The following is an 18,419-nucleotide window of genomic DNA, read 5'->3' as shown; positions in this document are numbered from 1 at the left end:
ATGTTAATAGGTGATTTAAAGCATGAAGGAAAGATTGAACAATGAATTAGGATAAAAATAGACTTAACTCTATCGAATAAAATTGGATACATTGTATTTTAAATATAAATTAGGCACACACATCATAGAAGAAACAGTGTTTTTATAAAGAAGAAAATCTTAGATGAATAAAGTGAGATGTTGTGTAAACATGATTTAGACAGCAATCCATCAACATATTTTTACAAAATAATGGACATTCAGAAGTCACTGTATGGTCTTTTAATTATGGCAGATGCTTAATTGCCACTATTTTAAAAATGTTATGAGTAAATCATATTGTTTTATTATAAAGTTAGTCATTTAGAAAAAGAAAGCTAGAAAATAAAACAGAGATCATGGAGTAGAAAAATACAAGAATTTGGCATTCATGGTATAGTTTCTGTTATTCTTGAGAGATATTTTTGACTTGATATGTTTTCAGATAAGGAAGATGATCTGGCTATCCCAGTAACATTAGATGTAGCTAAGTTAATGTACACCTGTATAAAGACAGCATCACGTAAAGGACAGGTCAGAGTTCATTCTGATCAACAGTTAATGGAAGGTAATTATTACACATGTGAGTCTGATAAGGCTCACCAAGCTTAAAGATTCAAGATTTAAGAACAAAGGCTGAGAAAAAGGTACCTAAGATAACAACTTTACTTTTTACAAAGTTATGGTTAATAAATTTTGTTCCCTGCTACACCCACGTCATAATCAGTAGCAGGTGACGGAAATACTGGTCTTGTGGCCATCCGGTCTTTTAGCAACTTTCACATCTTCATTTATTGTCCAAATTTTATGAAATTCATATGAAAATTGATACCAGCAATGCCTTGTAAACCTGTGTACAGACATGTCTTTGAAAAAAGTTTGTACAGGATTTCATAATGTTGGAAAATATAAAATTTTGGTAGTTAATATCCATATAGAAATAAGGAGATGTGGTATAATTGCCAATGAGACAACTCTCCACCAAAGTATGAATGTACATTTAAAATATGTGTTATGATTTAATAGAATGTATATGTATTTCCCCTGAATACTTTGCCTGGACTACTTAGAATTACAAGTTTTTGTTTTGTATAAAAGTGAACTTAAAAAGTATGTTTCATATGCCCTCCTGGAGGGTCTTTTCCTCTGAGGTAGCACATTATTAATCTGTCTTAGTTATCAAGTATAAAGCAAAGTACCATTAGAGAATCATAATCTAGTCTTGAATATGCATGTTTTTAATTCTGACTGTTTTAATTTCAACTTAATAGTCAGTATTAAGCAATCAACACAAACTGTTAATTTTCCAATAATTTTGCTGTTTTTTTGCAGTATAAATTGATAGTTTTACAGACAAAGCAGATAAAATATTTACTTTAAGGTTTAATCAAAAGATGATTGCAGTAAAAACAATATTTAAACTTCTCATTTTTGTTGTTGTTGATTTTGACTCCACAATATGGGACATTATTTTGTTTACCAAACATTTAGACCAGTGAATGGCCAGATTTTGTCTTACAGAGAGCATGATTGTCAGATATATTGGGAAGTCTGCTGGACATCTAGTAGCCATTAATCAGTCATTACTTAAGGGCTTTAATTAGAACCTTTAAATTAAAAAAAAGATTAGATAAGAGATGCAAGAAAGTACAAAATTAAAATCATAGTCTGAGATATGATTTATCATAGAATTTTTTCTCATGCTGAGTACTTATAATTTCTGTAGATGAAGCTTATGCCAGACAGTTACAGGCAGAGGAGGATAGTGAAATAAATCACCATGAAAACAGACTGACTGGTCCGGTCAACTCAACACCACAAAGCTTTAGTAAACCACCTCCACCAGTTATTGGATTTAGCATCGATAGGGGACTGAACTTGTCATCCCCAAGACCCAAAGTTGTCTCCCTTTTAGACATAATGGTTGAAGAACAAGTAAAAGAAATAGAAAAGAAAGAACTCGTAAGGCTTTCTTAAGTTAGTTTTATTTATCAAAAATGTATAATCATTTTTCATGACGAACAATTTTTTCTTACAAATTTTATACATTATCAAATACAAAGAAAAAATATAAGATAGAGAAAGATTTGAAGTATTTTTCTGTGATAAATCTGTAATATCAGAAGTCTGTTTCTTGGAGTAATCACAATTTTTTTTTTTAAAGTTTTAAGAGTTTGGTATAGACATGCAGGTTTCATTTGAAATAAACTGCTTTGTTAGAAGACCACCTCTGTGAAAAATCTCTCAAAGTTATTAACAATCTTGTAAAGTATATCATGGAAACTGCTACCTGTTACTCTCCTATAGAAACACTTTGGTTTCTTGATCAATAATTATTGACATATGGCTGAAATCTTGAAATGTTTCAAAGAGAACTGCTTATTGCTGTGTTACAGGAAAGTGATTCAGAACAGGTATTAATGTTTTGGCTTTTGCAAGCTTTCTTTTTTCTTCTGGCTAAAATCAGGTCACCTTGTTATATTAATGATCAGCTTCAACAGTGTACCAAGAATTCAGAACAAGCCAGCATTTCATATTTTACAGTAGGTTAAAAGCAAAAATCAGTCAAAAGTACAGTTTTATTTCTTCATAAGCAACTTTCACCAAAATATCATCATAATAGATACATTGGTTGGTTAATTTGAATATAAACAAATATTTAATAAATATGATTTGTATCAGTACATTTATGTACTCTTAAGTAACATAATATATATCAATTTTATGAACATAAATGTTAAATTTGCATTTTATGAAAAAATGTAATAGACCTACTCTTAAATTTCCTCACATAAACTAAATCTACTGAATAAAGGCTTTCTATTTTACAGACTTTTTCCTTCTGGAATATTTTGAAAATTGAATAGTGATCATCATTAACTCTACTTCTAGGCTGTTGATTTTGCTTTTAATCTAGTTGTACGAGAGATATGTGATGTATCTAACTGCTTTTTAACACACAAAAATCAGCTGTATACATGTATATGACTTGAATATGACTTCTCAATTTTGTTTATTTCTGCTTGCTGCACTTTCACAGTAGTGATTGAAGATTTATATTGTGTGGCAGTCTGGCTGACACTTCATAATTTGGTGCTTTGTATCAGCATGAAGATATTTCAGGAGAAAAATCATTATTATTTCGCTAGTTTTGTCTTCCTGTTTTTGATTAGATCTGTTTTTCTCTTAATCTGTGGACAGTATTTTTGCTAATTCTTTAGACTGGTCAGGATATTTTTGCTATTTCTAGACGGGGTATTTTTACAAAATGTTTAGACTGGTAAGGATATTTTGCTAATCTTCAGACTGGTAAGGATACTTTTGCTAATCTTTAGACTGGTAAGGATATTTTTGCTAATCTTTAGACTTGTAAGGATATTTTTGCGAATCTTCAGACTGGTAAGGTTATTTTTGCTAATCTTTAGACTGGTAAGGATATTTTTGCTAATTCTTTAGACTGATAAAGATATTGGTATTTTTGCTAACTCTTTAGACTAGTACAGATGTTTGTATTTTTGCTAGTTCTTAAGACTGGTAAGGATATATTGGTATTTCTGCTAGTTCTTTAGAATGGCAGGATATTGGTATTTTTGCTAATTCTTGGTAAAGATATTGATATTTTTACTTAAAGGTTACATAACCACTGATGTCAGTTGATATGTTTCACTTCATGTTATGATGTAGCTGTATTACATGTATTGTAAAATGTAAACTACAAAATTAGAAGAAAAGGTTGCAAATTGAACTTAAAGAGTCCTTTCCAATTCAACTAATTCACACAATTAAAATCAAGTCAAAGAACCTGCATAATGGCAGTGTTTACACGAAATTAACAACTTTCAATAAATATAAGCTTCAGTAACAGTAATACAATTCAAAATTTAGGCCTTGGTTGGGCTAAAAATGCTTCTTGGTAAACAACAGCTTCAAATGTAATGTGTAACCGAATTCACCTTCTTTTTACACTAATAATACAGGAAGTTGTGTAAATAAATGATAAACACAGCTTTATTTTAACTCCTTACTAAATTCATAAAGCCAAATGTGAAATGAAACAGGTGATAACAAAAACAGCCGGTCTCTTGGACAGTTCAATTTCAACTTTCAAATTTGCTTACATTAGAAACGAAAAATATTGTTAGCATAGACCATTTCCCATAATTACCTACTTTTCACAGATCTTGTATATGCTTTCATCACACTGACAAATATGCATGTTCATAAATTACATTCAAGAACTTATTTTAATACACACATAGTTACAATATTTCAATAAGCAAACTGGGAAATAAATCCTGTATTACAGAAAAACCGATAACTCTTGCTCAAAACATGGACAGTTTAACGATACACATCAACACTGCTGAATTCAACTGAAAACTTTAATAAATGTTAGCAAGGCTGAATTACGGTTTCTAAGATCCTTCATACCAGTACACAAATTTGCAAACTTCAATTATATGGAACAAATGATATTTACATAATAAATCCTCATTGTAAACCGAAATTCATCCAAATACCATTCCAATTTCACAACACATGTATATTTATATTAGTATACTTCTATTGACATCAGTAAACTAATACAAAATTTTATTTAATCTTCAAAATTCTCAACTTTTTTCCAGATTGAATTTTATCCATTGAAGTATAAATACTATTCATGATTCAGATTTCTGAAACAAAAATCTAGCACTACAGTGAATTGACTTAACCAAAATTTATTAAACATTCTTCTGAAAAGATCCACAAACGGAAACAACTACTGTACATTCAGACATTTTTGCGTGCATTTATTATTGCGATTTTGTCATTTTAGACTAAAATGCAATTTTAATTTATGCGATATTGAGAAAAATCCTGATTAAATCATATAAAAAATTTCAAAATGTGAGTTTAAATTATTGTGATTATAACCCTGTCACATTTTTTGCATTAATAGAAACATCGAAATAATTTCTGAATTTACAGTAACTACTTCACTATTAGTGGGTATACAAAATAAATTCAATGTTTTTCTTAATAGATATATATTTAAGTTCCTACACAACCTAAATAAATGATGCAGGTAACCATTGCACATTCTATCCAATTAAATGTCAATCTTCTATTGAGCAGGTAGAAACTCTACAACAATCTGGATCATTTTCTGCTTTGTCTACACGGTTAAAACAACAGAAACTGTATTATGTATTCCCAGGAATAGACACCACTGTGTTAGATGATATTTTTCAGGCTAACTGGTAAGTGAAAGAAACATGTTAAACTGTACTGCTATTCTGGCATATGTCATCCAGCCAAGTCTATGTAGCAAAGTGAAAGGGAAAGTTTAGGTAGCTTAGTATCTATCAAACATCTACTTGAACTAAAGCCACTTACTCAGAACTGTTTAACATGGACGTAAATTTTCAATGAGAGAATTGTCCACTAGGGACCAACAGACATGGATGTTTAAAGCAACTATTGGTCACTGTACAGCATTCAACAATGAGCAAAACCAATATCATATAGTCAGCTATAAAAGTCCCCTGCATGATATTATGTGTATTAATTCAAACAAGACCACCAACTGCCTGATTTATGCTAAAACAATAAACAAACAAAAATATGGCAGACAGCTACCAACGACAACAACTCAATTACAGGTTCCTGATTTGGTATATATGCACTTAAAGAATCGTAGAGTGGACAGTGGTTCTGTTTCATGCTCAAATAGACCACTGTGTACAGAAATATTAAGTAGTAATCCAATTCCCTTGGTCTTGAATGTAAAGAAATTGAGCAAATGAACAATATTACCATAGAATACCTATCAATGTATAAATCATAATTTAATAGAAAGTAAAAAGGTTTTAGCACAAAGTATATGTCATGTCATATAAAATATGTTTCCGTAAATTTTATTTATGGCTTTGTAAAAATCATGATCTAATAGAAAGTAAAAAAAAATAAGCACAAGGTATATGTCGTGTCATAAATATGTTCCAGTAAATTTTATTTATGGCAATATGAAGGCAGAATGTCAATGTGATCTACATCAGATTTGGTAGAAATATTACAACTATTACTGTTAATGTTTTGGAAATGCTATGCACTCTGCAGTTTATGTTTTCCCGTTTTAGCTTTATTCTAGAAGATACCATTAAGGCTGTACAGGGCTCCCTGGCATGCAATGCTGGAACCCCAAAGACTGTGATGTCAAAGGCAGCTGAGGAAAACTATGAGAAACATTTGATAGAGGCAGCTAAACAACAAAGTTTACAAGAGATGGTTTGTACTTATCACCATTTGAAATATATTTGTTTCGACTTTAAAGAAGTTAAAGGAATGGCATCTAAAGTTTCACTTTCCTATTGGCCACACCAAAATAATGTCTTGCTTGTCAAAATCGCCACTCCAAATTTCTGTTTTGTTTTATGTTTGCTCTGAAATTTGTTTAGCCCAGAAAATTTCTGGATGTTAGTTTTAAAAGAATAATTCCAGTGCAAATCAAATTGAAATTTTTTAGTAGTTTGCATACAATTTCGTCTCAAAACAATGTGTTTAATTTTGAATTTGCTTAAAGCAGGAAGGATTCTGCAGTAACTGCAACTCTCATATAAAAAAATATATAATTTAAGTGATACATGCATAAATGCCAAACAAGGATACCTTTGAATCTTAGTTATGTTGCTTATATTGTAAATTTCAATATCAGACACCTAAAAATAATTTCGCTCCATCAGATTCATAAAAAAAAAAAAAAAAAAAAAAATTTGTACAGCCTATCTTTTAAATTTTGGTAAATCTATTTGCATGAAGTATTTGCCATTGTGTGTTAATTGTATAACATTTTACAATTAGATAAACATTAAATTACATCCATACATTCAGGATTAGCAGCATCGAAAATCCATTTTTCGAGAAAAAATGATTTTCGATGCTGCTAATCCTGAATGTATGGATGTAATTTAATGTTCATCTAATTGTAAAATGTCATACAATTAACATACACTGAAACTGCTGAACTAATTTTGTTCATTTTTGATTGGAAACTTCCTTAAGGGATTTTCTTTCAAAATCATATGTGGTGATATTCTTGTTTGTCAAGTTGAACTTTAACAAAATGCATGATTAATTACTGTATACATGCTGTAGTTTTAGTCAGTGTAATCATTTTGCCTAGTTCTAGAATTGAACATATTTCGTGATAGATTTCATGTCCGCTATATATCCTTGTTTTTCCTTTCCAGCTTGATTCTTGCTTACATGCAGTACATGTACCAAAAGTGATCAAGGATGCAAAAACTGTCAATGCTTCAGTGGATTATGAAGAGTTCCGTGGGGAAGCTAATCTTCATTACAGACTCAGGCATGAATGTTTCCAGAAGGCACAAGAGGCCCACAGGAGGGGAATGAGACAAGTTGCTTCATTTTATTCAGAACAGGTACTTAGTTTTCAAGGCAAATCTTTTATATAAGAAAAGGTGAAAAGATATTTTATTGAAGGTGGCAATTTTCTTAAATAATATGTTTCAAAAAAAATGTGTGGGTTTGTATAAAAATAAGGAGATGTGGTATGATTGCCAATGAGACAACTATCCACCAAAGTTCAAATAAAGTGGAAATTTAAATTTACAGAAATAGAAAAAATGCAACAATAAAAACTATCAATAGACAGCTCTCTCCCAAGCAAAAAACCCATAACTGTAAAATATAAGGGCATACACTACAAGCACGGGGACACATTCGACAGCATTCACACAGCACGAGCAACAAACCCTGCAATCAATATAAAAATAAGATGTGGTATGATTGCCAATGAGACAACTATCCTGCTTGTTTGTAGGTACCAATTTTTATAAGACCGCAAAAATTAAAAATTTTTTGGTCGTATATTGGTATGATGTTGGCGTCGTCGTCGTCCGAAGACACATTGGTTTTCGCACTCTAACTTTAGTTTAAGTGAATGGATCTCCATGAAATTTTACCATAAGGTTCAATACCACGAAAGGAAGGTTGGGATTGATTTTGGGGGTTATGGTACCAACAGTTAAGGAATTAGGGGCCAAAAATAAGCATTTTTGTAACTTCCAGACAATAACTTGTGTGTAAGTGTATGGATCTCTCTGACATTGTACCACAAGGTTCCATATCACAAAGGAAAGGCTGTAATTGATTTTGGGGGTAATTGCCTCAAAATTTTAGGAATTAGGGGCCAAAAAAGGGGCAAAAAACAAGCATTTTTCTAGTTTCATGACAATAACTTGTGTGTAAGTGTTTGGATATTTCTGAAATTGTACTACAAGGTTCCATATCACAAAGGGAAAGCTGGAATTGAGTTTGGGGGTAATTGCCCGAAACATTTAGGAATTGGGGGCCAAAAAGGGGCCAAAAATAAGCATTTTTCTAGTTTCCAGACAATAACTTGTGTTCAAGTGTATGGATCTCTCTGAAATTGTACTGCAAGGTACCATACCACAAAGGGAAGGCTGGGATTGAGTTTGGGGGTGATGAATCATAAGGGGGTTCAAAAAATTTGGGGGGGGATTTTATTTTTTTCTTTTTTTTTCTTTTTTTCCTTTTTTTTTTCTTTTAAAATTTTCCATTTTAAGTTGGTTATTTCTGATTAATATTTAAAAGCAAATAATAATGATATGGTAGGAGATACACACCAAACAGGATGTGTAAATTATTATCTAATAAGTATTGTGCAATAGCAAGAAATTTTCAATTGCACAGTATTGCACAATAGCAAGAAATCTTCAATTGCACAGTATTGCGCAATAGCAAGAAATCTTCAATTGCACAGTATTGCGCAATAGCAAGAAATATCCAATAGCACAATATTGCGCAATAGCAAGAAATTGTCAATTGTACAGTATTGCGCAATAGCAAGAAATATTCAATTGCACAGTATTGTGCAAAAGAAGATACTTCGTATAAATTGCTTATTTCTTGATCAATTTCAATGGGGTTTTATTCTTGAATTCTTGGGGTTCTTTAATATGCTGAATCTAACCGTGTATTAAGTTTTTGGTTTTGGGCTCCATTTTTAAATTGGTCCACATTGAGGTCCAAAGGGTCCAAAATTTAACTTTGTTTGATTTCATCAAAAATTGAATTATTGGGGTTCTTTGATATGCTGAGTCTAACCGTGTATTTAGATTCTTAATTTTTGGTTCCGTTTTCAAATTGGTCTACATTAAGGTCCAAAGGGTCCAAAATTAAACTTAGTTTGATTTTAACAAAAATTGAATTTTTAGGGTTCTTTGATATGCTGAATCTAAACATGTATTTAGATTTTTGATTATGGGCCCAGTTTTCAAGTTGGTCCAAATCGGGGTCCAAAATTAAACTTTGTTTGATTTCAACAAAAATTGAATATATGGGGTTCTTTGATATGCTGAATCTAACCATGTATTTAGATTTTTGATTTTTGGGCCCTGTTATCAACTTTGTCCACATTGAGGTCAAAAGGGTCCAAAATTTAACTTTGTTTGATTTCATCAAAAATTGAATTATTGGGGTTCTTTGATATGCCGAATCTAACCGTGTATTTAGATTCTTAATTTTTGGTTCCGTTTTCAAATTGGTCTACATTAAGGTCCAAAGGGTCCAAAATTAAACTTAGTTTGATTTTAACAAAAATTGAATTTTTAGGGTTCTTTGATATGCTGAATCTAAACATGTATTTAGATTTTTGATTATGGGCCCAGTTTTCAAGTTGGTCCAAATCGGGGTCCAACATTAAACTTTGTTTGATTTCATCAAAAATTGAATTCTTGGGGTTCTTTGATATGCTGAATCTAACCATGTATTTAGATTTTGGATATTGGACCATAATAGGTGAATGTCCAATTTAAAATTTTTAAGTTCTTAGACCACATTCATTCTGTGTCAGAAACCTATGCTGTGTCAAATATTTAATCACAATCCAAATTCAGAGCTGTATCAAGCTTGAATGTTGTGTCCATACTTGCCCCAACTGTTCAGGGTTCGACCTCTGCGGTCGTATCAAGCTGCGCCCTGCGGAGCATTTTATTGTGGATTACATTGTTATGGGAGATTTTTAATGTTCAACAACAACAAAAATTATGTTCTAAAGGCATGAAGTCTTTGAATAAAGACTTTGCTGTTTTTATAGATACTGGTAATTATTGTCTGTGCAGACAGATATATTGTAACTTTATATGTATCTGACATCAGACTTGGACTTCTCTTGAACTGAATTTTAATGTGCGTATTGTTATGCGTTTACTTTTCTACATTGGCTAGAGGTATAGGGGGAGGGTTGAGATCTCATAAACATGTTTAACCCCGCCGCATTTTTGCGCCTGTCCCAAGTCAGGAGCCTCTAGCCTTTGTCAGTCTTGTATTATTTTTAATTTTAGTTTCTTGTGTACAATTTGGAGTTTAGTATGGCGTTCATTATCACTGAACTAGTATATATATTTGTTTAGGGGCCAGCTGTAGGACGCCTCCGGGTGCGGGAATTTCTCGCTGCATTGAAGACCTGTTGGTGACCTTCTGCTGTTGTCTGTTCTATGGTCGGGTTGTTGTCTCTTTGATACATTCCCCATTTCCATTCTCAATTTTATTGTAGGGACATCTCCATACACAGAAGATAAAAGATGCTAATATGAGAGCATCAGAACAGATCTTATCTACTAGGTAAGTCTTTACCATGTCCTTTCAAAAAGGGACTATTAATCTTATAGGTATGGACTTACACAATCTTAGGTTTTAAAGTCCTTCATTCAAGGATATCTTATGAATCCTGTTTATATGGATTTTTCCTGAAATTGATTTATAATAAGTACAGTTGTAGGTTATTTTGAATTGAAAGTTTGACAAGGAATGAAAGGTTAGAAATACTATTGCAATTTCTTCCTTTCAATAATATTAAAATAAGAAGATGTGGTATGATTGCCAATGAAACAACTATACACCAGAGACCAAATGACGTAGATGTTAGATGGTTTCATGTAATTTTACTACTCTGTGCCCCCATTGCCTACATTTTTATAAAAATATATATAGAAACTGGAAATATACAACGGTATTCAAGTTCCACCATTGAATATATAACTAAAAGCACAAACCCTCCAAATTTTTGGTTTAAAGAGAAATTTTGATGTGCTATAAGAGTTTCCTATGAATATTTGATTTGGGCTGTTTGTGGTATTTGATATATGTACATTTACATAGAAAAAGCTGATAAAACTGTTTTGTAGCAAGTACAAATGAATTTTTATATTTTTGACCAGGTATGTAAATTTCCTATTAAAAGAAACTTATAAAGGACAAACAAACAAATAAATATTACTTCAGACAATCTCTAATGATCTTCCTTCACCAGGACATGAAACTGGTCAGTAATTGTCTTGATTTTACACCATATCCTTGCACGGTTTACAAATTTCATTGTAGAATTGATATGTTGGAGAAGAATTCAACCCTTGACTTGCACGGTTTACATGTAGATGAAGCTGTAGCAGCTCTAGAAAAAATACTACCTAATAAACAATTTGGTAAGGAAATGTATTTAAAATACTATTACACTATATATAAAAGTATATTATGCGCTCATTCAATAGTGCTAGGGAAGATAGATTTTCATACATCTATTGTCAAATCTCTCATTAAAGTTTTTTAAGTCCAGGGCTAGATTTGAGTAACAACAAGTCACACATGTGTCATATTTTGCCAAGCAACAAGATTTTTAAAATAGTAAATATAAGAATTATTTAGCCACTTTGTCCTACATTTTATGTGTTATAAGCAATGACATGTTATGGAGAAAATATTACATACCCATGTTAAATAGTGACAAAGGTCCATACAAAACCTTTTTCCAATAATGACCATGGTTAGATTTTGTTTTAATGTGACTTACTGTCTACATTTCAGAACTACAGAGTAATCCATTGAGACAGAAACAGTATTTAATTATAGTAACAGGAAGAGGAACGCATAGTAGAGGGGGCGTCTCAAAACTCAAACCTGCTGTGATGAATTACTTACGACGTAATGAATACAGGTGAGTGAACTGATTTTAGTAATAAAATTAAATTTCAGTTAAATATATAAAGGACTGTTCCATTAAAACATAAATGGTACCCAGGGAAGGCACGTTAAAAATGGGATACCATCAGAAAGGCAATTTTAGAATTTGACTTGCATTTTGATTGTACAAAAAAGTATTTGACACCCATCCATAGTTAAGATTTTAAAGTGCCTTCCTTTGGTCCCATGCATGTATTTAACAGTCCCGAATACATTAATTTTAAGGATAATGAATCCTGACACATGTGACAGGAAACAGGAACTTAAAAACACCGCATTGTTTAGTGGTTTTCTTCTTTTGATAAATGGAAGACATTCACATTGTTTCTTCCTGATTTTAGTTTTTAAAGCTTTAGATTCCACCATTTTCATTGGAGATGATAGTGGAATTGATTGATTATGTTATTACCTAAAAAGTATACAAAATGATAAGTACACAACAATTATGTTTAGCCAGCTAAACATCTGTGCCATTGTAAAGATTATTTTTTAATCGAAAATCGTGCACAGTCCAGTGTTTGTTCAAAGACTTGTTGAATAGTAATACTACATGTCAAATTTCCTTTTCAGATTTTCTGAAATCCATGAAGGTGCCTTACGAGTAAGCTTAAAGCACAGAAATAATACATAGTTTTTAGTCAAACGTTTTTTGTAATTTTAATTTGATTTTTTTTGCATTGTTTGTTGTAGCTTCTGGATTACTTTGTAAACAAATTGTGAAGTTATATTGTTTATAGTAAAGTGCTGTATATGTTATAAATATTGACCATTGTTAAGTTTTATGTAACTCAAAATATTGGTAGCTGAATCATTGTATGAACATTTTTTCCTTTTGTTATTTTTAAGCAATATCATAAACTATATTATGTGGAAGTCAATAGAAAATTTGCAGTATTGCTTAGATATGTTTGTTTCATATCTTTTAAAATCTGTTGAGTAGAGTATTCATATCAAGTTAACTGATATAAATGGTTTTTTTTTTCAATATCCATAAATTTTAATCATTTAGAATTTCCCTCTGAAGATGAGTACTCTGAGGTTTGGATTGGGCCAAACTTCCCATTTAAGTAAAAGATCTCAATATTTCTCATTCATTATTGATGTACCTGATTCATTACATTTGCATGTATTATAATTCTTTTTCACATAAAAACAACATTAAACTGGACACTATTTCTACATTCTATTTACATTAAAAAAGAAAGTTTAGTATGTGTCAAATTCAATGTATCTTGTAAATGATGTATATGCAGGACAAACCCCTAAAAGCTACTTTTTTTCTTTTGGCAGTATTTCAGGTTTTAACTAATCTGACCAAATTTATCTGTTGTATCATTCCTTCTTTTGTTTTCAAAGTAGGATATTTGTAAATCAGACAATAACTCATTGAGAAAAATGACAGATATGTCTAGTTACCACACTCATCTGTTAAATTTTTACACTATTTATTGTTTTTTTGTTTTGTTTTTTTTTTTTTTTAAAGAAGACAATTAATTTTCAAATTCTGTGAGATCAAATATCCAATGAAACAAAGTGAAATTGAATTTAAAAGGCTAAATTCCATCTCATAAATTTTCCAGAAGGAACGACGAGGGTGGTTTTTAACGACATTGACTACCCATGAGGGTCTTGCACGGTCGTAAGAGGGAAGGGGGGCGTCTTCCCTTTTTATAGTTTTTTTGTTGAGCCTTCGACTTTTGTGGAAAAAGCGAGACATAGCAATCCTACATTCCGTGGGCGTTGTCGTCGGCGGCGTCCACAAATATTCACTCTGTGGTTAAAGTTTTTGAAATTTTAATAACTTTCTCAAACTATCCTGGATTTCTACCAAACTTGGACAGAAGCTTGTTTATGATCATAAGATAGTATCCAGAATTAAATTTTGTAAAAAAAAAATTCCTGTTTTTCCGTATTTTACTTATAAATGGACTTAGTTTTTCTGCCAGGAAACATTACATTCACTCTGTGGTTAAAGTTTTTAAAATTTTAATAACTTTCTCAAACTATCCTGGATTTCTACCAAACTTGGACAGAAGCTTGTTTATGATCATAAGATAGTATCCAGAAGTAAATTTAAAAAAAAAAATACTGTTTTTCCATATTTTACTTATAAATGGACTTAGTTTTTCTGCTAGGAAACATTACATTCACTCTGTGGTTAAAGTTTTTAAAATTTTAATAACTTTCTTAAACTATCCTGGATTTGTACCAAACATGGACAAAAGCTTGTTTATGATCAAAAGCTAGTATATAGAAGGAAATTTTGTAAAAAAAAAATTCCTGTTTTTCCGTATATTACTTATAAATGGACTTAGTTTTTCTTCCAGTTAACATTACATACAGTCTGCAGTTAAAGTTTTAAAACATTTATTAGATTCATAAACTATCCTGGATTTTTACTAAACTTGGACAGAAGCTTCTTACAATAAAAAAATTGTATCGAGAGGAACATTTTTATTAAATTTTTTCCTCATCTCATTTTTGTTGAGCCTGCGATTAACAGCAAAAGTAGGCGAGACACTGGGTTCCGCGGAACCTGTACAAATTTTTAGTAAATTTACACCTGTGTGACAGCTTTCATTTTCATCTTTCCAATGTGTAATTGATGTTGTAGCATGTTTGGTATGGTACATCTTTTTTATTTTAAATATAGTGTTACTGTTATGAAAATTTATATGTGTTAAAATATACTTTACTGTTTGCTGGAGTAAAAAATGAGTTCAAAGTATTTTTTGAAAATTTACAAATTTGTATAGAATACTAGGAAAATTTGAAAAGGGATTATCTTTACTCTTGAAGTATAGATTCTACCCCTGTATCAGATTTAATATGATATTCTCTTGATAATGTAAAATTTTCAAATTAAAAAAGTGAGGCTTTCTTAAGCATTTAGACATTTAAGATTTGAGAGAGAGAGAGAGAGAGAGAGGTGAAAGATACCAAAGGTATATTCAAACTCTTAGGTAGATGACGAACTAACAACGCCATGTCAAGAGTGTAGAAATACTTTATCGCATGTGATAGGGTGTTGGAATCTGTTTCTCTTATAATTTTTAGACAGTATGTAGGCAAACTTTCTTTCTTTTTAAATGATTTTTAAAAAGATGTTCTTTCTGTTGGACATCATCAAGCATGGTTGCCATTTTTGGGTAAAGATTGCATGAAATGCAATCAAAACCCTATGTTACAGACTTGATATCTAAATCTTCAAAGGTTTATCACTATTTTTGAGATACACAAAATATAGTGCATCGATCATAACATTCTATACATCCCATCCATGAAAATTTCCAGAAATTTATCAATTAAATAAACACTCAGATATTTGAGTCACAAATTGATGTTATACTTGTCAAGAAAATTACATAACTTTTGCAAGGTGCAGGAATCCAATATCTGATCTAAAAATGTCAGTGATGTCATTGTTAAAGTCATCTTTAAAAATTGGAGTTATCTTGCTTTGTCCAGAATTGTATTTGAATCAACTACAACCAATGCTTTATACAATGCAATACTTAATTTGACTTCACACTGATAAATTAAGGGAATCTTTACCCTTCAGTGGTAACAAGCACTTTGATTCAAGATGTAACAATAGCTTAATCAGAAAGCAAAAAAAGTTGATATCATAATTGAATTCTGTCCTCTGAAATAATGACTTCAAGTAAACATCAATGGATTAAAAAAATATCTAGCCTTCAGGGAAAATGTAATTTCGGGTAAGAATTGGAGAATAATTTTCATTGTTATGAATTTGATGTGTACATCCATCAAACCTTGGCTGTGACTTCAATAATTTGCCTGTGGTTACCACATTTGTGTTGAAAAAAAGATATACTCGGTTATAAGTTACAAAGATATTTGTCTCATGAAATGTTTTTATAATGATTGATTATAGATTATATATGAAACAAAATAAAAGGTAGTTAAAAAATTCAATGGTTAGTTTTATTAATATCGATAATTTATTGTAAAATAATTACCAAATGAAATATTTTTTATTGAAATAAACAATTTTAGAAATATTAAAATGAGCTTATATGTAATAAAATGAAAAATTACCTGTTTGGCTTTATATAAAGATGGAGATAGACTTCAAGTCAAAAGTTTTCATTTAATGCAGATAAATGGTTTAAAAAATATAATTAGCCCTATAGATGATTTTTACAAAAACACTTGTATTGAATTGACCATCAAAGAAGTTACAGGGCAAATACATTAGGGACCTTTTTTTAAGCACAATTAGTAAATTTACATTTTGTTTACTATTACTGCCGTCCATAAATTTATGTCTAAGTTGATCAGAAACATTTGTTTTAGATGTTTATAGATGCTGTTGAAATGTATTATATGTAGCAGGAGAATATTTTTTTTTGTAATTTTCAAATACAAACTGTATAATGATATATTATGTATTGATATTTAGTAACCAATTACATGGTAACAAACAATTGTATGATGGTTATGATATATAACACAGTTATCTGTACATCTATATATGCCTGATTATCTAATTAGTAAGAGCTATGTCACAACTTTATTGTATCAAAGTTGAGGGGCAAACTTACATTTTGTCTCAATATTCCTGCAGGATGTTATGCCAGTATACCAGGATAATAATGTTGTAACCCACTGTATGTAAATTCTATCTAGCCTGTAATTATCGAATGTTTTTAAGTCCAACTATGACACTCATGACCGGGAGTTCCCTGTCAATGGGGGCAAGAAAGACACTAGTTTAAACTTTGTCCTAATCCAAAATTTTGTTTTAAAAAAAGCATTTAGAAACAAATTTGTATGCAGCATTATCACCCAGTTTTACAGAAAAGGAAGGGCTAAGTTTTATTCTCATCTAGCTAACAAACAATAATATATAAAGTTTACCTTGTTGTGAGATTTGTCAATCCCAGCACACCTGGACTTTCTGCTAAAGGGGTTATTAAAAATTGATGTGGATGGAAGGAAATAGAATTTTGATCCCGTCCGAAAATCACGATAGGTAGGGGTTGAGCTTACATCTGGTTACATATTGACTCAAATAAAATTGTCTTAAAAGTGCATAAAAATAAGTGTATATTGTATCGCAAGGTATTGCAAATATTTTGTAAATTTCATTGTTGGAAAACAAGATAATGATATAGGTATTTTTTATGGAACACTTAACACTAAACTCAAAATTGAAAAATGTATTTGGTATTTTAAAATCCTTTGATCTTGTATTCTCTCACTCGTTTTGCTGAAGGTGTACTGCAATGGACATTAATTTGTCTTTCCAACCATATTTTTCATTTCATATTTGCAGGGCAGTCATGTCTGATTTTGTTTTATATTAAACCTACTAAACATGGAATTTGTTTTATTCCACTGTTTAAACATATTGATAGTTTAATCAATATTTGATTGGTTGAGACTATCCCACGTGTCATTGAACAAATCTTCATATTCCATTTTGAGGATCATATTCCCCTCTCAAATGTCGGGATTACTTCGTGCGACTTTACGCGCGGTTAATGTACATAACGTTTTGAACTTCTTATTCTTCTTAAAATAGCGATAGCAAAAATCATTATCATGTTCAAATTTATTTCAGACAATAAAACAAAAAGACTTATAATTAAATTTTGATCCTTACTGTTTATCAATGGGTATGTCGTGTTTAGTTTGACTTACAAAAACAAGCGGATAAGAAAAAAAAATGTATGCTAAATAATATTTAATGTATTGATAGTAAACAAAGCATAGGCAGTGGAATAAAACATTCATTTCCCTTTGCCTCGGGAGATATGAAGATTTGCTCACCCTCGAAAAATCATATTTCCCTCGGGCAGAGCCCTCATGAAATATGAATATTTTTGGGTGAACAAATCTTCATATCTCCCTCCGGCATGGGAAATAAATGTATATTGTTACATTATTCTCAGCTTCCGTTTTTAGGAATAATTTTGATACTTGGTCTGGAAATTTATATTGTGTTTAACTGTGTAAGGTATTTCATACATGTATCTACCGTGCAGTCATTTCCTATATCAGGATACCTTTAGTTTTTATTATATCCACCGATCATGAAATTTTTAGTTACAAAATACTCAGCTTTAGGTGTGAATTTATATTTTGTCTGAAACAGTCTAATCACAAATTGTACCTTTTAAGTACTTTTCTGATATCTTTATTATACCAATAAAATTTCCCATCAGTTTGTAATTACTAGTGGAGTATACTTAGCACAATATAGCTTGCAACCTATTGTTAAAATACACAAATACATTTTTTCAATTGATTAAAATAAAGAATTTGACTCTTAAGGACTTTTATTGTTTGGAATGCTAGTTTCATGTCATAAGTGGTCATGATTC

General features: G+C 30.9%; 1 protein-coding gene across 2 annotated transcripts in view; it reads left to right on the top strand.

The window, feature by feature from the left end:
• Positions 1 to 15,895, top strand: part of LOC127726317 (uncharacterized) — a 46,386-nt gene extending 30,491 nt beyond the window's left edge. Inside the window, exons 9-18 of one of the 2 annotated variants that reach the window (XM_052233640.1) lie at positions 464 to 586; positions 1,745 to 1,980; positions 2,415 to 2,432; positions 5,137 to 5,261; positions 6,141 to 6,288; positions 7,251 to 7,445; positions 10,604 to 10,671; positions 11,431 to 11,531; positions 11,911 to 12,040; positions 12,637 to 15,895. In XM_052233640.1, coding sequence (XP_052089600.1) covers positions 464 to 586; positions 1,745 to 1,980; positions 2,415 to 2,432; positions 5,137 to 5,261; positions 6,141 to 6,288; positions 7,251 to 7,445; positions 10,604 to 10,671; positions 11,431 to 11,531; positions 11,911 to 12,040; positions 12,637 to 12,697 — 1,205 coding nt within the window. In that variant the 3' untranslated portion in view covers positions 12,698 to 15,895. The remainder of the gene's footprint in view (positions 1 to 463; positions 587 to 1,744; positions 1,981 to 2,414; positions 2,433 to 5,136; positions 5,262 to 6,140; positions 6,289 to 7,250; positions 7,446 to 10,603; positions 10,672 to 11,430; positions 11,532 to 11,910; positions 12,041 to 12,636) is intronic. The other variant, XM_052233641.1, reaches the window with a different exon arrangement.
• The last annotated feature ends 2,524 nt before the right edge of the window (positions 15,896 to 18,419 follow it).

This window comes from Mytilus californianus, unplaced genomic scaffold, assembly GCF_021869535.1.
Source record: "Mytilus californianus isolate M0D057914Y unplaced genomic scaffold, xbMytCali1.0.p SCAF_17, whole genome shotgun sequence".
In the NCBI taxonomy this organism is placed as follows: domain Eukaryota; kingdom Metazoa; phylum Mollusca; class Bivalvia; order Mytilida; family Mytilidae; genus Mytilus; species Mytilus californianus.
The sequence above is the reverse complement of the archived record's forward strand: the minus strand, read 5'-3'. Positions and strand labels throughout refer to the sequence as shown.